The sequence below is a fragment of the Bombina bombina genome, chromosome 5 (genome assembly GCF_027579735.1).
Source record: "Bombina bombina isolate aBomBom1 chromosome 5, aBomBom1.pri, whole genome shotgun sequence".
Lineage (NCBI taxonomy): Eukaryota > Metazoa > Chordata > Amphibia > Anura > Bombinatoridae > Bombina > Bombina bombina.
Window position 1 is genome coordinate 921,025,522 of NC_069503.1, and position 23,819 is coordinate 921,049,340.

A 23,819-nucleotide genomic window follows, 5' to 3' on the forward strand; every position below is an offset into this window, starting at 1 on the left:
TGAGCATATTTTTTTATCTATATGGCACACATGAACTAGTACTGTCTAACTGTGAAAAACTTTCAAAATGCTCTGAGCTAAGAGGCGGTTTTCAAAGGTTTAGAAATCAGTTTGAGCCTACCTAGGTTTAGCTTTTCAAAAATACCACCAAGGGAACAAAGTAAATTTAGTGATAAAATTCAACTGGAAAGTTGTTTAAATTTTCATGCCCTATCTGAATCATGAAAGTTTAATTTTGACTAGACTGTCCCTTTAATAACCCATATATTCAATGATACTGTGTTGCTGGTTCTAAATGGCAAACAAGCACTTAACATTTTAATGTTTATATTTAGTGCATCAAGATGTTAACTCTTAAACATAAAGAAAATGTATTAATTAAAATTACAAAGAAAAAAAATTGTTTTAAACTCTATAAAATAAACAAGAGCTGTTTAATAATCAGTTTTTTACATGGACATTGTGTGTGACATGCCATAGCGCCATCTGTTGGTTGAAAGTTCCTTGACATGTGTAACACAGCTCCATCTATTGGTAGCAAGTTCATCACCAAAATGTGTACTAGGGAAATAGACTCATTTGCATATATTTTGCATAGAGTGACAATTCAATGTATGGTTGTGAGTTTTATCGTTTATCCCTCCCCTGAATCCCCCTTCTTTTCATTAGAGATAGATTTTATTATTATTATTATTATTATTATTATTATTATTATTATTATTATTATTATTATTATTATTATGTTGTTTTCTATATGTTTTCTATATATTTATGGTTTATGTGGCATGTCACCCTAAATTAAATGGGGTGTTTTTAGAGTCTAGTACAGAGTGATAGGAAACTCATTGAGTAGTTCACTTTGCAACTGGTTGTTTAGCCTTGCTTTTTCAGGTGGTTCTGTAGCAGTTTTTGACATTGCTACAGTAAAGTACTGTATACAAACCTTTTTTATTTTTACGCTGCAGTGTGGCTATTGTAATGCTGCCTATAAAAGTACACATTGAATGCATATATGAATTTTATATGATAAATTAAATGGATCAGCATTTGTAATATGCTGTGTTGAGTACAAATTTGCCATCAGTACCCTTAAAAGGCCAGATTTGCACCATTTTTTAAGGGTACATTAAGGTACCATAGGACTGAGGTCCAATCTAGTCACCAAAGGTACATATTTGCCTTTGAAAGGTACAATCTGCAAGGGTACCAATTTGTACCCATGTTAAAGGGTACAGCAGGTGTACCTTTCAGGGTACTGCCCCAGTGACAAGCTGTTGTACCCCTAAAGGTACAATTTTTGCACATTTTTTCTGACAGTGTGGTATAATGAATTATAACTCCAAATATCAAGATATTTTTTCACAAAATGAGGAATTTTACATTCCAACATGACAATGACAAAAAACACTCATCTAAGTCGACCAAGGCATGGCTTCAAAAAGAAAAATCAAGTCAGAGGCCAGACCTCAATCCCATGGAAAACTTGTGGAATGACCTAAAAAGAGCTGTATACAGGAGATGATCTCCTCCCAGTTGAAGGAACTTGATTTTTTTTGCAAAGAAGAGAGGGATAAAATCCAGTCTAGATGTGCAAAGTAAATAGAGACTTATTCAGAAGATTTTCTGCTATAATAAATACAAAAGTTTCTTCTACAAAGTATCACTTATGCAATCAGGGTGTTGTAGGTTTTTTTATAATTTAAATGTTCATAATAATTATTTGTTTCTTTTCTCTTGAATTTTGTTTGTTAGAAGATTACATTACAGATGGGAAAAAGTCTGACGTTTACATTGTTATTTCTGTCTTTACATTTCAAAAACCTGCAATTTTATAAGGGTGGGCAGACTTTTTATATCCAATGTATATATTCATTTCAACAAAGAATACCAAGAGAACAAACCAAAACAGAAGTGAATTTAAAAGTGTTCTAAAATTGCATGCTCTGTCTAAAGTTTGTAAGTTTAATGATGACTTTCCTATCCCTTTGATTATGAATACTGTTTTTGTTTGGAATGGAGTCACTTAATAATGATCAAGTTTAAAAATTAAAATTCTCTCTAAAATGAATCCCTGCACTTATCTTTTCTTTCCAAATGTCTTCTAGCTCCTGTTATCGGGAAAACAACAGAATATGCATTTGAGGTAAATAATGCATGGTTTTTTTATGGATGTTTAATAGTAGTTTTTTTATTGGAGGGTCTACCACAAAATATCATTATTTAAAAAAAAAAATCTTCTGCTGTGTACTGAAATATCAGTTGAGTAGTGTAAAGCATTTGCTTATGTTTTTAGCTATTTCAATTATAAATATAAATATTAACAAATGATATAACTTAATATTGTGTATATTTTTTATTCCTAGATGGCTGTTTCAAATATAAGATATGGGGAAAATGTTACAAAAGAAGTCGGCATGGTAAGATCTAAACTAAAATTATACCGACAGTTGTTTAATTTGATTTAATATAACATAGATCAACATAGTTTAAATATTTAATAGAATCAAATTTTGTTTCTATAGCACTTATAGCTAGGTGTATAGCTAGACAGACAGAGGCATATGTATAGTATCCATCTGTAGTTTTATGTAGCAGTGAGGAATCGAACATTATACAATTGTAAGAAGCTTTCTGGCTTTCAGAAAAAGTAAATTTTTTGTTAAAATTGGAATGTCTTTCTTAAAGGGACAGTCTAGTCAAAATTAAACTTTCATGATTCAGATAGGGCATGCAATTTTAAACAACTTTCCAATTTACTTCTATTATCTAATTTACTCAGTTCTTTAGATATCCTTTGTTGAGGAAATAGCAATGCACATGTGTGAGCCAATCACACAAGGCCTCTATGTGCAGCAACCAATCAGCAGCTACTGAGCATATCTAGATATGCTTTTCAGCAAGTGATATCAAGAGAATGAAGCAAATTAGATAATAGAAGTAAATTAGAAAGTTTAAAATGACATGCTCTTTCTAAATCATGAAACAAAAAAATTGGGTTTCATGTCCCTTTAAAGTGATGGTAAATCCAAGCATTTAAAAAACGGTAGAATTTATAATCACTAAAAATAAAGTAGACTTTCATTGATCACTTAGTAAAAAAAAAACTCACCCTGTCTGTGCCGTGGATTTACCCTCACTTTAAGGCTCTATATAAAACAAAAAATGAGGTACATGTAACAATTTGTATATTTCAAACAGTGACAAACCTTCTGTGAGCAGAAAACACAGCCATCATGATTTTAATTATTTTATTCAGCAGACAGCAGATTAGAAAGGTGCCAAACAAGTGTTATTCAACTCAGTAAAACCCCATCAGGGAAAACAAGAACTTTTGATTAATGGACACTACTTATAGCTTCAACTGACTATGAAGATTGATACTTTTCCTTTGCTTACTGCCTAAGTAGGAAGATTTATTATTAGAACTACTTCCCGTTTTAGCAAACACCTACTCACTAGGCTTTTTAGTTCAGGCGTGAAATATTGTGCAAGGTTATTACATCAATCCTAATCTTCAGTTTCTTTGTTACCTAATAATTAGCATGTAACTTTGATAGGCTCCCCTAAGCTTTTTTTGTTTCCTTTATGATATTTTGTTATTCACTTGGTTTAAAGGGACATAACCCATTTCCTAATTTTGTTTTGTTTTGTTTTTATCCTTTGTTGAAAAGCATACCTAGGTAGGCTTAGAAGCAGCAGCCCATTACTGGGAGCTAGCTGCTGATTGATGGCTGCACATATATACCTGTTGCCATTGGCTCAACTGATGTGTTCGGCTAGCTCATAAAAGTGCATTGCTGCCCTTTTAACAAAGGATAGCAAGAGAATTAAGCCCATTTGATAACAGAAATAAATTGGAAAGTTTGTTAAAATTGTATGCTCTTGAAAAATATTGGGGTTTCATGTTGCTTTAAACAACTTTCCAAATTTCTATTATCTTTTTTTTTTTTTTTTTTTTAATTTTTATTATTCAGCATAATAACTTCCAACATTTTGTTTATGCCATGCAAGGCCCATATTAGACAACAATAAGGAATTAAGTCAAAACTTAATGATAGAACCTAAATTAACCATAAATAGATTAACAATTAATAATACAAAAGTAATATTGACATAAATTGACCCCTAGCTCTGCCAAGTTCAATAATTATTAAATATGGACCTGAATGTCTTTTTTACACTACTAAATTTTCTTTTCCAGATTATTTATTTCCAATTTAATAATAGATCACACACAGGGGATTTAGGAAAATTAAGACAAGTCAGAATCGATCAACCAATTTAAGATTACATTCAGCTGAATTTTATCTCTATATAAGGGGCGCCCAACCCCAACGGGAAGAAAAGAGAAAAAAAAAGAAAAAAAGGAAAAACAACTTACATGAAAAGGAGAAAAGAAAAGAAAAAAAAAATGGGTGGAAAAGAAAACCCCCTCCCATTCACTGCCCTCGCCCACCTAAAGGACTATAGTTGACGGGATCTCGGGGAGATATACCCAGGACAGCATGTTTGGTCAATTTTCGCTTACTTAATTGTTACCAGGCACCTAAAAGTATCAATTCGGAATTTCTGAACAGAAAAATTAGATCATTTATCTCAATCTCAGGCAGTGACCTAATAAACACTGACCATTTGCCAAAGAATTGTCTGATATCCGATTTGTTGTCTAAGTTGGTGTCTCTTTGTTCTAATAAACATTGTTTTTTCAGACAATTTTTAATCTCTGGGAAAGATGGAGTTGCTCTCACCTTCCAATTTTTAAAAATAAGGTATCTAGTTGCCAATATGGACAAAATAATTAGTTTATCATTTATGTGTTGTGAATTATGGTTCATCAAACCAAATATAATTTGTAACTTTGCTAGACCCGCAAGATGAATTTTGAGAGGCTTACTAAGCCAAAACTCTAGCTTCCACCAAAGATGCCTTATTTTGGGGCATTCCCAGATCATATGCATTAAATCAGCTGCCGGAAACGAACATTTTGGACACTTATTGAAGCCAAGATTGCAAATTTTTCTGCCCTTTATGGGGGTAAAATTGGGGGGAGATATGCATCTCCCGTCAGGTAGCTGACAAGGTGGCCTGGGACACTTTCTGAATTGATAATTGAACAGAATCAGTATCAATGTTGAAGTGAGGTATCATCTGGTTCCATAGTGAAGTGATTTTCTCTAGCTCTTATTCACCTTTACTGGAACTGATCAATTGGAAGCACAAGGAAATGGATCTATGTCCATTTTTAAACAGTGTTAGCCAACTTTCCAGTTTGCCCAGGGACCAGGACCAGCCTGTTTCTTTCATAAGCTCTGTAAGAAAATGTCTGCTTTGCAACTATGCATAAAATCCTTATTATTCATTTTGAAGTCTTTTTTTAATTCCTCAAAAGATTTAACACATTTCCTCTCTACATCAATAAAGTGTATCACCCTTTTCAAACCCTGATTATGCCAGGTCTTGAATAGTGCAGAGCTCAGGCCTGCAGGGAATTTCGGATTACCCAATAGTGGCAGATGCTGAGAAGCTTTGCAGTTTAAGGAGAGAAGTTCCCCCTTTTCCACCAATCTTCACTGGATTAGAAAAGGTTTTGAGTAGTTTAATTTCTCTTGGTAGTTCTATGGGTGGACAGTGAATTAATGCTAGAGGAAGATAAGGATAGCATATAATTTCCTCTAGTGGATTGTTTGTTACATAGTCGCTATGGAAAATCCAGTCAGCCACCACTCGCACAAGGAAAGCATAATTATAAAAACGAATATTAGGTAGTGCAAGACCGCCATTCTCTTTTGGAAGGGATAGTTTATTTAAAGATATCCTTGGTCTTTTCCCCTGCCATATGAATTTACTAAGTGCACTGTTGAGTATTCGAACATCCCTTTCCAGGAGAATTAATGGAGTATTCTGAAGTATATATAAGAGCTTTGGCAGGAAAACCATTTTAAATAGGGCTATCCGACCAGAAATAGATATTGGGAGGCACTGCCAACTTTTCAATTTCTCCCTTATACTTAAAATTGGAGTAATGTTAAGGTCATATACCTTCCCTGGTGTAGAGGGAATAAGAATTCCTAAATATTTCAGAGAATCTTTCGCAATACTAAAAGGAATGTTGGAAGGGGAGTTATTATTTTTTATAAGCTATAGCAGCTCTGATTTTGCTTCATTGATCTTGTAGCCCGAAAAAGATCCGAACCGAGCCGTGATATCCAAAAATTTTGGTATGCTAGTTTGAGTATCAGAAAGGTATAGTAGTACATCGTCCTCATAAAGGGCAATTTTTATGATCTGGTTGCCTATTTTGATTCCTGGTAATTGATGTCTGACCATAATTGCCAAGGGTTTGATTGAGACGTCAAAAAGCAGGGGGGAAAGAGGGCATCCCTGTGAGTTCCCCTTAAAAGAGTTATCTGTGAAGAGACAATATTATTCACAATCAATCTTGGATATCAGTGTTTTTCAACCAGTGTGCCGTGAGAGATCCTCAGGTGTGCCACGGCAGACTGACAACAGTGTGACATATTTTTTAAACTTTGCTTGTTTTTTACTCCCAGTGCAGGGGTAGTTTGTAGGAGGCATGGCATAACAGCACAATACATACAGTATGTGTGTGTTTGTGTGTATGTGTATATATATATATGCTGTATAAGCTACAATGTGTGATTTTTTTTTAAATTTTGGGATGGTGGTGTGCCACAGGATTTTTTAATGTAAAAAAGTGTGCCACGGCAAAAAAAGGTTAAAAATCACTGTTGTATATGGTTCTTTATATAAGTTAGTGATGAATCTCAGGAATTCTCCCCTGAACCCAAAATTAGTCAGTGAAGTGAAAAGATGGTCGAAATGAATTGAATTGAATGCTTTTTCTGCATCTATTGAAACAATGGCTAGATCAGGGGCGCCCTCTTCCCCCCGGCTCCCCAACGTCTCCATAGTCCTGAAATATTCAGTTGTAACCAAGGCAGAGGAGTTTCTTTTGTATAGAAACCCAGCCTGATCTGGTGAATTATATTAGCCAGTGATAACTGTAGCCGCCTAGCAATAATGGAGCAGAGAATTTTGTAGTCTACATTTAAGAGGGCTATAGGTCTATATGATTCCTTGAGGGAAGGATCCTTCCCACCCTTCAGAATTAGAATAGTGTTAGAAGCAGAAAAGGAGGTGGCTACTTGATCTCCCTTAACATACATGCTATTGTATAAATTGTTAAGGTAAGGATCAATCTCACTGTTCATAATTTTATAAAACTCGTTCAGCAAACAATCTGGGCCTGGTGTTTTATTCGGGGGGAGATCTGTGATAATCTTTACAATTTCCGTTTCCAATATTGGGGCATTAAGCATATCAGCCATATCAGCTGAGATTTTAGGATAAGAAATTTCGCTCCAGAATTGCATCGCTTGAGAAAGGTTCGAGCTCCTGTACGAGTACAGATCCTGATAATATCTGACAAATGCTTCCGCAATCTCTTCAGATTTCTCAAGAGAGGCGCCGTCCTGTTGGACGTTCTCAATGAGAGATGACTTTTTCTCCTTTTTAACCAGGTTAGCCAGAAGTTTACCGGATTTGTTCCCGAATCTATATAGTCTGGCTTGAAGTCTCTCTGTGTTTCCTGAAAAACCGCAAAAGTGTCTCTAGCATTCTTGGCTCTGATGTATTTCACCCAATTTCTAGGCGATTTTTCCAGCAGAAAAGAGTTATAGGAGTTAATTACTGAGTTGGTAATTTCCTTTTCTCTTAACCTTATTTTCCTAAGTCTCAGAGCACTATAGGCTATTATTTTGCCCCTGAGAACTGCCTTCGCGGCTTCCCAGAAAACCAGAGGAGAATCTATATGATATTGATTATGTTGAACATAATCAGTGAACTTAAATTTGAGCCAATTTTTAAATTTCAGATCAGAGGCAAGAAATGAAGGGAAAATGGAACGTGTTGATCTATTTTTAAAATGATTCAATTGAAATTCCAGGTAAATTGGGCCATGATCTGACAGAAAAATGGGAAGAATACCTGTCTTAACTTCTGACCTGCATAGATTATCATTGATAAGGAATAGATCAATTCTAGACAGTGTTTTATGGGCCCTAGATAGGCAGGTAAAGTCCCTGACGTCCGGGTTCTGGAGTCTCCACATGTCCTTAATTGCAAGATTCTGCATAATTGATTTAATTAGTTTCGCTTCTAAGTTGTCCCTTTTTTGTTTGAGTGATTTTGTCAGATGTCTAAGTCTGTCCTATGGGCAGTGAGGAGACATATTGAAATCTCCACCGAGAACCAGATGACAATCCTGCACAGCGAGAATCTTGGCCTGTATCATAGACCAGAAGACTGGGTCCAGCCTATTGGGAGCGTAAATGTTACACAGGGTAAAAATCTCTTTACAAATTTTTATTTTTATCAACACAAATCTGCCCTCAAGATCTGCTTCACTATAAATGACCTCTACATTAATTTTTTTCCCTATCAAGATGGCCACCCCTCTCCTCCTTCCCACTCCCGAAGAGATAAAAATTTCTTTCACCCATGTGGATCTAAGTTTCAAGGACTCTTCTGAGGTCAGGTGAGTCTCTTGTATAAATGCTATATTAGTACCGAGTTTCCTCAGGTGTGTAAGGATAGATTTTCTTTTAATGGGGGTGGAGATCCCCCCACATTCCAGGAAACTACTTTAAGGTTTGCCATCTAGCAGGAAAGAAGACCCGCTGACCAGAAGAGTGGGAGAAGGGGGGAAGGGGAGAGGAACGAAAAAGAAGAGAAAAAAAAAAAAGGGGGTAGAAAACCCGCCCAGTCACAGCACCTGTGCCAGCATATTCCATAATCAGCTAACATAAGAAATAGAAAAATAAAAGACAAGAAAGAAGGAAAATACTAATGGCCTAATTTTTGTTCTGGCGATTGTCTAACTGAAATATTAGAATCTTTTAGGAATTGTTCTATCTCTGACATAGAATTAAAGACACGGGTATTTTCACCATCTATAATTTTCAATTTTGCTGGATAAATGATAGTAGCATGGTGTCCTTGCTGGATTAATTTGGTACAGATTGGGGCTAGTGCCCTTCTCTTGGATGTTGAGAAATCCTGAAAAAGGAGAATTTTGAATTCCCCAAGCGATATGGGCTGATTCTTGCGAAAGAATTGTAATAATGTAACTTTGTCTTGGAAATTCAAGAGCTTTACAATCACAGGTCTAGGCCTGTGATTCCCTTTGTTATCTGTCCAGGGCTTGCCTAGCCTGTGTGCTCTTTCCACTGTAATTTGAGGATGATTAGGTGGCATTTTAAGAAGTTGAGGCAATGTCTCTGAGACAAAAATATTTAAGTTTTCATAGGTCCCATCCTCTGGGATTATCCATATATTATTCCTGCGAGAATGGTTCTCAAGGTCTTCTAATTTGGCCTGCATTGTAGTAATAGATAAGTTAACTGCTTCTAAATTGACACTATGCAGTGTGGTGAGATCTTCAAGATCTGACACCCTCTGTTCAACTTTGTTGATTCTATTCGCAAATTGTCTGACTTCTTGCGACAATAATGTGAGATCTTGTTTAATCTCAATCTTAAGTGCGTCGAAGTTGGGTGCCAAGGCCTCTGAAATTTTGGTGACCAGAGCTTGCATATTAACAGTGTCAGTTAGAGAAGATATGATAGCAGGGATTACCTGTGCATCAGGCAGGGTGTCTGTGGTATTTTTTGCTCTTTTATCTCTTTGCCTTGCCGCCATCGTTGGTGAGGGAGTCCTAGAGTGAGTGTGGATAAATTTGTCCATGTGCAGCAATGAGGGGAAAAAAGAGAAAAAGATTGCTTAAACTAGGGGTAGAATCCTCCCAGTGTCTAACCAAGAATAATAATGGGAGAAGAGGAGTGGGGATAGGGGGTGAGGAAAAGTGCAGGGATGGTGCCAGGGCAGGGAGTGTGCCAGATGTTTACTAGCTTAGTGAAAAAAGGGAAAAAGAAGAGGCCTAAGCCAAAGTGAATAGGGCTCACTCACCTCGCCGCAGCGGCGATGGCAGTAGGGGAGGAAAAAGTTCAGAAGAACCCTAGCCTGTGTAGGGAGACTAGACTATGATGGGACCCAGAGGACTTTGTACTGTATTTTAAGCTATTGGACTCGCGCTATAGGGTAAGTTTATAGAAAAAAGAGCTTTGTTCTCAGATTTCTGCGGAGTGACCCCAATTCTATCTGTTTGACAAGGAACCAATGAGGTCCAGCAGCAGAGCTTATACCAAGGTGTGTGTATTGTTTAGAATCTGCCTAGTGTTTGACAGACAAAAAGCCTAGAGTAATCAATGATACGCTTTACTCATTTATAGAGTTAAAGCACTTTCAAGGCCTTTGACAATTTTATCAAACAGATAAGTACCAGTTACTTCCACCCTACCTCCTATCAGCTAGCAGTCAATACACAAGGATTCAAGTTTCTTGAAAGTTCCTCAAAGAGGCCAGGAGTTTACCTAGGGACAACTATAAGTAATAAGCACGTCAAGAGTTATTTTACGTACTATCCTCTATAGATACAATGGTTTAAATCAACAATTAAAATGCGGTATTCTGTAGCTAGATCCCTCAAACCCAGTTATGAATTAATTGCTGTAATAGGCCCTAAGGGCTACTATAGAGTATAATTAATTGCTGTAAAGGATAAGAGAAAAAAAAAAAGAGTTAATAACACAGTAGAGATTTCCTTTACAACAACCAATACATATAATAGAAAAATAACCATAGCAAGCATGCAAAAATATAGAGTACTATGAAATTAGTTGAATTGATATTCTGTAACTATTAGGGCAAAAAAAAAAAAAAAAAAAAAAGAAAGAATTTAGTTACACATAATAACCAATCTATTAAGCATAGATTATAGTGTCCAGGAGTCCTGTAACTGTTAAATCCTCTTCTTCAATGATGTTAAACTCATTCTGAAATATTTCAGTTAAGATTGGCTGCAAGGTTATAAATAAATGGTTTATTCAGTGTCCCCGTTAATTAAGCAAGCTAAAGAAAAAAGATTGTGTCCACTTGACTTTAAAATGACTCCCTCAGAAGCCCTTCAAGGCTAGCCATCACCAGCCCTAGTAGATAAATAGATATTACATATAGACACAGTGTGTCACTGTCTGCATCTGCGATTTGCCTTCATATCGTAAAGAAAGAATGATCAGTTCTTTCTTACTATTTGAAGGCAGATGCCTTCTGCCTCTGGCTGCAGTCTTAGCTGTCAAAACTGACAGCAAGGACTACAGGATGAGGCAGAAGGTTGGACGTAGGTACTACGTTAACAGGTTATGCTGAGCAAAGTACCCTAGTCAAAAAGGATGATCTTCCTGGAGTCATTCTGAAGTAATCAATGACTCCAGACTCCTGAATCATGCTCACAGGCTGAAATATTTAAATTAGATGACTCTAGAGGCATTCACTTGCTGTTCATGCTTGTGAAGTATTTAGTGAGGTAAACTGCTAATCATTCTGAAGTCATTACCCAGAATGTTTTACCTTAAAGGGACAGTACACTGTAAAATTGTTTTTCCATTAATGTATTTTAAATGACTTGTTATACCAACTGCAGAGTATAAAATATTTGAGAAATTCCATTTTCATGCTTATTTGTGTATATGAAGTAGCTGATTTTGTGCTTTGAAGCCACAGCCTATTACAATGGGTTGAACTTAAAGGTGATATCAGATCTCATTATGTTCTAAGTTTGTGTAAACAGACTTGCTTCCTTATCTTTTATTTGGCTGGAACACCAAAGCTCATTACATAGAGAGAACAATGGAAAATGATCATTTTATTGCTTAACTATCCTGCATCCCACTGAGAGTGTAATCTCTTCTGCTGGCTGTGTATACTTTGGCTTTACAATAGCCTATACTCCAGTATTAATTTGTTCAGTGTAGGTGGCGATATCACAGACTAAATCAGCTATTTCAAATGCTGAAATAGGAGTAAAGGAACTACTTGTAACCAATTTAATACACTCTAGCAGGTTAAAAGGATCATTGGGAATAATTTAAAGGGGAGAATTTTTTGGGTGAACTGTCCCTTTAACTGATGACTTTAAAAGCCTGATGATGTCTGATGATGAGCAAATGATTTCTAAAGTAGTCTGATGATCATCAAATCACTCCAGGATGGTCTCTAAAATAATCATGTTTGTTTTGGGTACCCTGTGAGGTAGTACCTACATCCAGTAGGCTTAAGGGGTTTAAAAGGGACAGTTTACCCATACATTTTCTCCCCTTTAATTTGTTCCCAATGATCCATTTTACCCGCTGGAGTGCAATTCAATTGTTTACAAATATATCCTTTGCCTTTTTATCAGCATTTGATTTTGCCTGTAGTATACCTACCTATACTGAAAGTTTCTATACTTAAGGGTAGGCTGTTGCCAAGCTATGTAAACACAGCCAGCAGCAGAAAGTAGACTCACTGTGAGGAGTGGGAGAGATACAATTCTAAAATGTTAATTTTCAATTGTTCTAAACATTGTGTAAAGACAGAGATAAGAAAGGGGAAGCATCTGAGTGATAAAATAAGGATGTCTGATCTTTCTGCAAGCTTAGCCTATTTTGATGAATTGTGTTTTTTTGCTACAAGCAAATCTAGCTATTTAATTTAAAAATAGAAACATAAAGGAACAATTTCTCATACATTGTATACTCTGCAGTTGGTATAACAGGTAATTGGGAACATATTAAGAAAAAAATAATTTTACAGTAGACTGTCCCTTTAAACAATAAATTAATTTTATATACATATTATTGAGGTTATTCCCCTCCTCACTCTAGCCATGTTGAGGCTCTGAGGTTAAAAGTGGTTTTAAGACTGCTAATTCTTATCTATCATTTGAAGGTTTACCCATGCCAGCTTGCACCATACCAGCATATAAACTTATTTCCTATTAATTTTGCTTAAATACTTAACACATTGTAATCATTATCATAAAAAGTAAAATAAATATAAACGTGCTGCTTGTTTATAAAGGTATTTAATACCAATGAAATTATTAAAAGCTTCTTGTCTGAAAACATATAAAAATCATTAATTTATGTGTTTTTTCTATTTGTATTGAATACATTAGGATTTGCATAATATGAACGCAAGAAATGTGTGTGTAATGACTGACAAGAATCTAGCACAACTTCCTCCAGTAAAGGCAGTGTTAAATTCACTTGCGAAGAGTGAGATCAATTTCCAACTATACGATAATGTCCGGGTTGAGCCAACTGATAAAAGGTAACGTAAAACAAATTCATATTGAATTGTAATCTGTGAAAGAAATTAAGATTCAAGGTGTAAATAACAGGTCACATAAAATATAAGGACATTAAACTCAAAATGAGCTTCCCCATAAATTAAATAATTAATGGCAATAAAACAACATTGCAATATATATTCATTATTTATTTTGCTTGCGTTTCCCATAAAATACTTTTTTTTTTCTTAAAAAAGTGTATCACAGTCCTAGAGGTGTAGAGAGTCTTTAATCTAGAGCAAGAGGGCTAGTGGCAGGCACTGCAATAACCAACCAAGCGCAAGGAAAATATTAAAAAAATGAAAAAAACTTTAATAGGAAAAATATATAAAATACATATAAGGCTGAACACAGAGACAGGGGGGTACAAAACAAGTATAGCCTGACGCGTTTCGTGCCCTCTAGTGGCGCTTATTCATAGCCTATGAATAAGCGCCACTAGAGGGCTCGAAACGCGTCAGGCTATACTTGTACCCCCCTGTCTCTGTGCTCAGCCTTATATGTATTTTATATATTTTTCCTATTAAAGTTTTTTCATTTTTTTAATATTTACCTTGCGCTTGTTTGGTTATTGCAGTGCCTGCCACTAGCCCTCTTGCTCTTGTAACTACCAGCGATTTTGAGTCAATCGCAGGCTACGGCACTCTGCCAGCTACACTCATTGGAGGATTTTACTCTCATTTGCCGGTTCCGGACGCAGCTACACCGCGCCTACCCTCCGTGATTGCAAGTCTTTAATCTAGGTTTGCTGTAAAATGCTGCAAAACTGTCTGAAACTGCTGCACATTTTATCCTCCTTCATTGGGACCAATCAGAACTAGTATAAATGTATATGTGCACTGTTCTAAGCAGTCCCATGTAGTATGTAACGTATTCAGGCAATTTTGCAGCATATTTATGTTACATAAATTAACTTTCAGCCTCTGTAGGGAGCGTGAGACAAGCACAACCTTTACAGCAAAAAACGTTATGGTATGTACTGTATATGTTTAATTTTCATAAATGTATTTATGGGGAATATAGTTTTGAGTTTAAAGGGACATAAAAGTGAAACAATAAACATTGTTGCCTGCATGTATCTATTTGTTTACCACTGCAAAGGGGTTAAACACATAAGTACAGTCAGACTAGCAATGCAGTGCTGGGAGCTAGCTAAACACATCTAGCCACTAGCAAGAGCCATATGTGTTTAGCCACCAATAACCAGGTAGCCCCCAGTAGTGCAGAAATGAACAAAGTAAATTTAATAACAGAAATAAATTGAAAAGTCTCTTAAAATACCAATGATATCAGCCCATTGGCATCTGTAACATTTTGAGACAATTGGAAGCTTTGCATTTTTCTCTTTAAAAGGACACTGAACTCAATTTTTTTCTTTCAGGATTCAGATAGTGAATACAATTTCAACAAACATTCCAATTTACTTCTATTATCTAATTTGCGTTATTGTTTAGGTATACTTTGTTGAAGAAATAGCAATGCACATGGGTGAGCCAATCACATGAGTCATCTATGTGCAGCCACCAATCAGCTGCTACTGAGCCTATCTAGATATGCTTTTCAGCAACAGATATCAAGAGAATGAAGCAAATTAGATAATAGAGGTAAATTAGAAAGTTGTTTAAAATTACACACTCTTTCTAAATCATGAAATAAAAATGTGTGTTTTATGTCCCTTTAAGTATTGCTGTAAGTTAAATATTTTTTTTTTAGTAGTACGTAACGATGTTATTCATATTTTAACATGGGCAAAACCTCATATAACATTATAAATCATGTTGTTATCTGGGAAACCAGTTGTAAATGTTATGCTGAATTTTTTTTTTAATTTTTATTGATTTTGACAGTTTTGTTTATTTCTCTTCATAGTTTTATGGAGGCCATAGAGTTTGCCAGACAAAGAGAGTTTGATGCTTATGTTGCTGTGGGTGGAGGTTCAGTAATGGACACCTGTAAAACTGCCAACTTGTACTCATGTAGTCCAGAGTCAGACTTTTTAGACTATGTCAATGCACCAATTGGAAAGGGCAAAGCAGTAACTGTACCTTTAAAACCCCTCATTGCAGGTAAATATACAATTTAATTAACTAGTAATGCTACAGGGATGCTACTGGATCTCTTAAATTCTAATACTTACATACTATACATATGTCAAAATATATCAGTTTAACCTTTTCAGTACACATGACAATTTATTTACTGCGGATGAAAACCATTTGTCGTCATCTGTGGGGGGGGGGGGGGGGGGGTTTGGAGCTCATTGCGGGAGCTGGATGGAGGAGTTGGTGTTCAAACCCCTTGATCTCAGCTCCCTTGAACACTAGAAACCTCCAATGTAATCTTATGCTCTTTTAACCTGTGTGTGTCTTGGGGGTTTAAATTAAAGCATTTTTTTTTAAATAAACGTTTTAAGGCACAACATATAAATACCTATTTATCAGGCCATCAAAAAGGCCTAGAGAGTAGAGATCCCCAAGACCCCTTGTTTTAAAGTCCCTAAGACCTTCTTAAAAATAAAGCCCCTATATAAGTTGTAATAGCCAGGTGATCATGATGTGCATTTATTTGCACTGAGGCTTATAGGTGCCCCTGTGTGCAAGTCAAATTTGCATAACTATACCCAAAAAAAAAATTCATATGTGGATAACCTCTTCTTATTACTATAAAGTAAAAAAAAAACACTCTTGTTAACCCTTTTTTTTAAAAGAATTGCATTTTTTTTTTACAATTTTTGTTACAGGTTTCTTACACATCAGGATATCCACACAAAATAATGGAATAGTTTTAATCTTCCGGATTAATGTTATTTATACCAACAGCACATTGATTATATTAACATTCAGCTAGATTACGAGTTTTGCGTTATGACTCAAATAGCATCGGTATGGGCCATAACGATTCATTTTCCTTAACGCTCAGCTAGATTATGAGTTTTGAGCGCTATAGGGAAATTAACGAGCGCCACAAAAGCGTTGTAATTTCACCTTCCTATAGCACTGCTATTACAGGTTTTAAAAAAGCAGGCTTGTGCGGGTGATGTGGTTGCGTTGAGCTCCATACCGCACCGAAATACAAGTGCTGCTTTGATGTGCTCATGCACGATTTCCCCATAGACATCAATGGGGAGAGCCGACAAAAAAACACTTGCGATCGCAGAATGAAAAGCTCCGTAACGCAGCCCCATTGATGTCTATGGGGAAAGAAAAAGTTATGTTTAAACCTAACACCCTAACATAAAAACCACGTATAAACACCCCTAATCTGTCGCCCCTAACATCGCCACCACCTACATTACAGTTATTAACCCCTAATCTGTCACCTCCGACATCGCCTATACCTACATAAAGTTATTAACACCTAATCTGCCGCCCCTAGCATCACCGCCACCTACATTACACTTATTAACCCCTAATCTGCCGCCCCCAATGTCGCCGCCACTATACTAAAGTTATTAAACCCTAAACCTCTGGCCTCCCACATCACTAACACTACATAAATATATTAACTCCTAAACCTAACCCTAACGTAACCCTAACCCTAAGCATAACCCTAACACCCCCTAATTTAAATATAATTAAAAAAAATCTAAATTAATCTTACAATTATTACCTAAATAATTCCTATTTAAAACTAAATACAAACTTACCTGTAAAAAAAACCCCTAAGCTAGCTACAAAATAACTAATAGTTACATTGTAGCTATCTTAGGTTTTATTTTTATTTTACAGGCAAGTTTGTATTTATGTTAACTATTTACTAACTACCTAGTTAAAATAAATACAAATTTACCTGTAAAATAAAACCTAACCTGCCTAACATTACTATAAAATAAATTAAATTAATTAAATACAATTATCTAAATTACAAAAAAACACTAAATTACACAAAATAAAAAACAAAATTATCAAAAATAAAAACGAATCACACCTAATCTAATAGCCCTATCAAAATAAAAACGCCCACCCAAAATAAAAAAAAACCTAGCCTACAATAAACTGCCAATGGCCCTTAAAAGGGCCTTTTGCGGGGCATTGCCCCAAAGAAATCAGCTCTTTTACCTTTAAAAAAAAATACAAACAACCCCTCAACAGTAAAACCCACCACCCACACAACAAAAACCCCCAAATACAAAACCTATCTAAATAAACCTAAGCTAAACATTGCCCTGAAAAGGGCATTTGGATGCGCACAGCCCTTAAAAGGACATGTTAGCTCTTTTACATTGCCCAAAACCCTAATCTAAAAATAAAAACAAACCCAATAAACCCTTAAAAAAACCTAACACTAACCCCTGATGATCCACTTACCGTTTTCGAAGACCGGACATCCATCCTCATCCAAGCGGCAGAAGTCTTCATCCAAGTGGGCAGAAGTCTTCATCCAGACGGCATCTTCTATCTTCATCCATCTGGCGTGGAGCGGGTCCATCTTCAAGACATATTCATTCGGCACGGAGCATCCTCTTCTTACGAAATCCGCTAGAAAATGAAGTTTCCCTTTAAAGGGACGCTGAACCCAAAATTTTTCTTTCCTGATTCAGATAGAGCATGAAATTTTAAGCAACTTTCTAATTTACTCCTATTATTAAATTGTCTTTATTCTCTTGGTATCTTTATTTGAAATGCAAGAATGTAAGTTTAGATGCCGGCCCATTTTTGGTGTACAACCTAGGTTGTCCTTGCTGATTGGTGGATAATTTCATCCACCAATAAAAACGTGCTGTCCAGAGTCTGAACCAAAAAAAAAAGCTTAGATGCCTTTTCAAATAAAGATAGCAAGAGAACAAAGAAAAATTGATAATAGGAGTAAATTAGAAAGTTGCTTAAAAATACATGCTCTATCTGAATCACGAAAGAAAAAAATTTGGGTTCAGTGTCCCTTTAAGTGACGTCATCCAAGATGGCGTCCCTTACATTCCGATTGGCTGATAGAATTTTATCAGCCAATAGGAATTAAAGGGGAAAAAATCCTATTGGCTGTTGCAATCAGCCAATAAGATTGAGCTTTCATCCTATTGGCTGATCCAAGTGGATTTCGTAAGAAGAAGATGCTCTGCGCCGGATGTCTTGAAGATGGACCCGCTCCGCGCCAGATGGATGAAGATAGAAGATGCTGTCTGGATGAAGACTTCTGCCCGCTTGGATGAAGACATCTGCCAGCTTCGAGGAGGACTTCTACCCGCTTGGATGAAGACTTCTGCTGCCTGCATGAGGATGGATGTCCGGTCTTCGAAAACTGTAAATGGATCGTTGTGGGTTAGTGTTAGGTTTTTTTAAGGGTTTATTGGGTGGGCTTTATTTATAGATTAGGGTTTTGGACAATGTAAAAGAGCTAAATGCCCTTTTAAGGGCAATGCCCATCCAAATGCCATTTTCAGGGCAATGATTTTATTTGGGGCGTTTTGTTGTGTGGGTGGTGGGTATTACTTTTGGGGGGTTGTTTGTATTTTTTTTAAAGGAAAAAGAGCTGATTTCTTTTGGGCAATGCCCCGCAAAAGGCCCTTTTAAAGGCCATTGGCAGTTTAGTGTAGGCTAGGTTTTTTTTATTTTGGGTGGGATTTTTTATTTTGATAGGGCTATAAGATTAGGTGTAATTAATTTTTATTTTTGATAATTTTGTTTTTTATTTTGTGTAATTTAGTGTTTATTGTTTTGTGTAATTTAGATAATTGTATTTAATTAATTTATTTTATTTTATTGTAATGTTAGGTTTTATTGTAAGGCAGGTTAGGTTTTAATAACTATTTACTAACTAGTCTACCTAGTTAAAATTAATACAAACTTACATGTGAAATAAAAATAAAACCTAAGATAGCTACAATGTAACTATTAGTTATTTTGTAGCTAGCTTAGGTTTTTTTTTACAGGTAAGTATTTAGTTTTAAATAGGAATTATTTAGGTAATAATTGTAAGTTTAATTTAGATTTATTTTAATTATATTTAAGTTAGGGGTGTTAGGGTTATGCTTAGGGTTAGGGTTACGTTAGGGTTAGGTTGAGGGGTTAATATATTTATGTAGAGTTAGTGATGTCGAAGGCCAGGGGTTTAGGGGTTAATAGTTATTTTAGTATATTTTGTTGTGGGGGGCTTGCGGTTTAGTGGTTAATAGGTTTATTATTGCGGTGGTGTGGGCAGACGGCAGATTAGGGGTTAATAATCTTTAAATAGTGTTTTTTATGCGGGAGTGTGGCGGTTTAGGGGTTAATAGGTTTTTTATAGTGGCGATGATGTCGGGGAGCGGCGGAATAGGGGTTAATACATTTTGTAAGTGGTGGCGATGTCGGGAGCGGCAGATTAGGGGTCAATAAATTTATTATAGCGTTTGCAATGCGGGAGGGCCTCAGTTTAGGGGTTAATAGGTAGTTTATGGGTGTTAGTGGATTTTTTAACACTTTAGTTATGAGTTTTATGCTACAGCTTTGTAACGTAAAACTCATAACTACTGACTTTAGATAGTGGTACGAATCTTGTGGTTATAGAGTGTAGCGCTCCCAGGCAAAACTCGTAATACCGGCACTATGGAAGTCCCATAGAAAAAGGACTTTTTTTAAAGTGCGGTACTGACGTTGCATGATGGCCAAAAAGGTGTGCGGTACACCTATACCTACAAGACTTGTAATAGCAACGGCTTACATTTTTCTTATGAGATCCATGCATGTATTTATTGGAATAGACAATAACGCAGGAACTGAAACCTGCTATTTTGAAAATGCGCCATTAAAGGGACACTGAACCCAATTGTTTTCTTTTGTGATTCAGATAGAGCATGCAATGTTAAGCAACTTTCTAATTTACTTTTCAAATTTTCTTCATTCTCTTGGTATGTTTATTTGAAAAGCAAGAATGTAAGTTTAGATGCCGGCCCATTTTTGGTGAACAACCTAGGTTGTCCTTGCTGATTGGACAGCACCAATAAACAAGTACTGTCCATGGTTCTGAACCAATAATTTGCTGGCTCCTTAGCCTTCTTTTTCAAATAAAAATAGCAAGAGAACAAAGAAGAAATGATAATAGAAGTAAATTAGAAAGTTGCTTAAAATTGCATGCTCTATCTGAATCATGAAAGAAAAAATTTGGGTTCAGTGTCCCTTTAACCCCTTAACGACCAAGGACGTACGCCACACGTCCTCAAAAAAAATACAGTTAATGACCGAGGACGTGTGGCGTACGTCCTTGGCCTGGAAAGCAGCTGGAAGCGATCCTGCTCGATTCCAGCTGCTTTCCGGTTATTGCAGTGATGCCTCAATATGGAGGCATCCTGCAATAACCCCCCTTGGCCATCCGATGCAGAGAGAGCCACTCTGTGGCCCTCTCTGCACCGGACATCGATGGCCGGTATCGTTGGTGGGTGGGAGCTTACGTGGGAGGTGGGTGGGCGGCCATCGGTGCTCTGTGTGAAGTGGAGGGGGCGGGATCGGGGGCGGGATCTACGGGGGCGTTCACGGGAGCGCGCGCGTGCACGGGGGTGGCGGGCGGGCGGGCGCGTGCACGGGGCGGGAGCGGGTGGGAACCGCTACACTACAGAAAAAAAAAAAGTTAAAAGCTAAAAAAAAATTATAAATCTAAATATTAAAAATGTAATCTAAGGGACCTGGAAGGGGTTGGGGGTTGGTCTTGGTGTGGGGGGGAAAGCTACACTACAGAAAAGGGCATTTTTTAAAACAAAAGGCACATTTTTTTACAAAACTGGGTACTGGCAGACAGCTGCCAGTACCCAAGATGGCGCCCATTAAGGCAGAGGGGAAGGGTTAGAGAGCTGTTTGGTGGGGGATCAGTGAGGTTGGGGTCTAAGGGGGGATCCTACACATCAGCATATGTAAATATGCTTTTTTTTTTAAAAAAAAGGGCCAAATACCTTTTATTTTAGTACTGGCAGAGTTTCTGCCAGTACTTAAGATGGCGGGGACAATTGTGGGGTGGGGGAGGGAAGAGAGCTGTTTGGGAGGGATCAGGGGGTCTGATGTTTCAGGTGGGAGGCTGAGCTCTACACTAAAGCTAAAATTAATCCTGCAAGCTCCCTACAAGCTACATAATTAACCCCTTCACTGCTAGCCATAATACACGTGTGATGCGCAGCGGCATTTAGAGGCCTTCTAATTACCAAAAATCAATGCCAAAGCCATATATGTCTGCTATTTCTGAGCAAAGGGGATCCCAGAGAAGCATTTACAACCATTTGTGCCATAATTGCACAAGCTGTTTGTAAATAATTTCAGTGAGAAACCTAAAATTGAGAAAAAATTAACGTTTTTTTTAATTTGATCGCATTTGGCGGTGAAATGGTGGCATGAAATATACCAAAATTGGCCTAGATCAATACTTGGGGTTGTCTACTACACTACACTAAAGCTAAAACTACCCCAAAAAGCTCCCTACATGCTCCCTAATTAACCCCTTCACTGCTGGGCATAATACACGTGTGGTGCGCAGTGGCATTTAGCGGCCTTCTAATTACCAAAAAGCAACGCCAAAGTCATATATGTCTGCTATTTCTGAACAAAGGGGATCCCAGAGAAGAATTTACAACCATTTATGCCATAATTGCACAAGCTGTTTGTAAATAATTTAAGTTAGAAACCAAAAGTTTGTGAAAAAATTTGTGAAAAGTGAACGATTTTTTTTGTATTTGATTGCATTTGGCGGTGAAATGGTGGCATGAAATATACCAAAATGGGCCTAGATCAATACTTTGGGTTGTCTACTAAAAAAATATATATACATGTCAATGGCTATTCAGAGATTCCTGAAAGATATCAGTGTTCTAATGTAACTGTCGCTAATTTTGAAAAGAAATGGTTTGGAAATAGCAAAGTTCTACTTGTATTTATGGCCCTATAGTTTACAAAAAAGCAAAGAACATGTAAACATTGGGTATTTCTAAAATCAGGACAAAATTTAGAAACTATTTAGCATGGGTGTTTTTTGGTGGTTGTAGATGTGTAACAGATTTTGGGGGTCAAAGTTAGAAAAAGTGTGTTTTTTTCCATTTTTTCCTCATATTTTATAATTTCTTTTATAGTAAATTATAAGATATGATGAAAATAATAGTATCTTTAGAAAGTCCATTTAATGGCGAGAAAAACGGTATATAATATGTGTGGGTACAGTAAATGAGTAAGAGGAAAATTACAGCTAAACACAAACACCTCAAAAATGTAAAAATAGCCTTGGTCCCAAACGGACAGAAAATGGAAAAGTGCTGTGGTCATTAAGGGGTTAACTAACTGAAATTCACAGAGTAGGACCAAGTGGACAACTTCACTTGAAGTTAATTTATTATGATATTTTAAAATCACAACTTCACAAGTGCTTATTGGATGACATTACTTTTGGCCATCAAGTTTGTTTCATAACCTGCAAATTAGTCCTTGAGGAACACACTCATGAGTACACTTTGTAGTAATCGCTGAAAAAAATGAAGTAGGGTTTAGTCAGTTGATATATTTAACATAAGCAGCATTATTTATTATTATTATCAGTTATTTGTAGAGCGCTAAGTCCTAGAGGATTATTTATTTAGCATTATGGTAGATCTCTCTGTCTCTTATTCAGTTAAGTTAGACTTATAAATAAACTTATAAATAAACTTTCAAATTTATAGGGGAATATATCAAACATTGGTCACATTCCAATTCATTAGACTAGGCAGTTTAAAAACTTGATATGCAGATTGAGCGATCTTCTGGATGGCATTTCAAACCATCTGAATAGCCAGCTAATATTTGAATTAGTAAACTACCTAAAACAGTATATGATATTTCCAGGTCATCGACATTGTATATATATTGAATTTATAGATAGAGAAGGTAGCACATCATTTTTATTCCAGCTACTTGTTCCAATCAGCCAATAGAATGCGAGCTTAATCCTATTGGCTGATTGGATCACCCAATAGGATTGAAGTTCAATCCTATTGGCTGATTGCATCAGCCAATAGGATTTTTTCTACCTTAATTCCGATTGGCTGATAGAATTCTATCAGCCAATCGGAAGCTAAGGGGCGCCATCTTGGATGACGTCACTTAAAGGTACCTTCATTCATCTTCAGTCCTCGGATGAAGAGGATGCTCCGCGTCGGATGTCTTGAGGATGGATCCGCTCCACGCTGGATGGATGAAGATAGAGGATAGAAGATGCCGTCTGGATGAAGACTTCTGCCTGTCTGGAGGACCACTTCACCCGGCTTGGATGAAGACTTCTCCCGGCTTCGTTGAGGACTTCGGCCTGGCATGGATGAAGACTTCTCCCGGTAAGTCGATCTTCAGGGGGTTAGTGTTTTTTTAATGGTGTATTGGGTGGGTTTTATTTTTAGGTTAGGGTTTGGGCCTGCAAAAGAGCTAACTGCCCTTTTAAGGGCAATGCCCATCCAAATGCCCTTTTCAGGGCAATGGGGAGCTTAGGTTTTTTTAGATAGTATTTTATTTGGGGGGTTGGTTGTGTGGGTTGTGGGTTTTACTGTTGGGGGGGCTGTTTGTATTTTTTTTTACAGGTAAAAGAGCTGATTACTTTGGGGCAATGCCCCGCAAAAGGCCCTTTTAAGGGCTATTGTTTGTTTAGTTTAGGCTAGGGT

General features: G+C 36.7%; 1 protein-coding gene across 3 annotated transcripts in view; it reads left to right on the forward strand.

The window, feature by feature from the left end:
* Positions 1-23,819, forward strand: part of ADHFE1 (alcohol dehydrogenase iron containing 1) — a 150,617-nt gene that overhangs the window by 32,337 nt on the left and 94,461 nt on the right. For all 3 annotated transcript variants that reach the window (XM_053715088.1, XM_053715089.1, XM_053715090.1), the window contains exons 4-7: positions 2,106-2,143; positions 2,364-2,417; positions 13,076-13,230; positions 15,119-15,315. In XM_053715088.1, the coding sequence (XP_053571063.1) occupies positions 2,106-2,143; positions 2,364-2,417; positions 13,076-13,230; positions 15,119-15,315 (444 nt within the window). The remainder of the gene's footprint in view (positions 1-2,105; positions 2,144-2,363; positions 2,418-13,075; positions 13,231-15,118; positions 15,316-23,819) is intronic.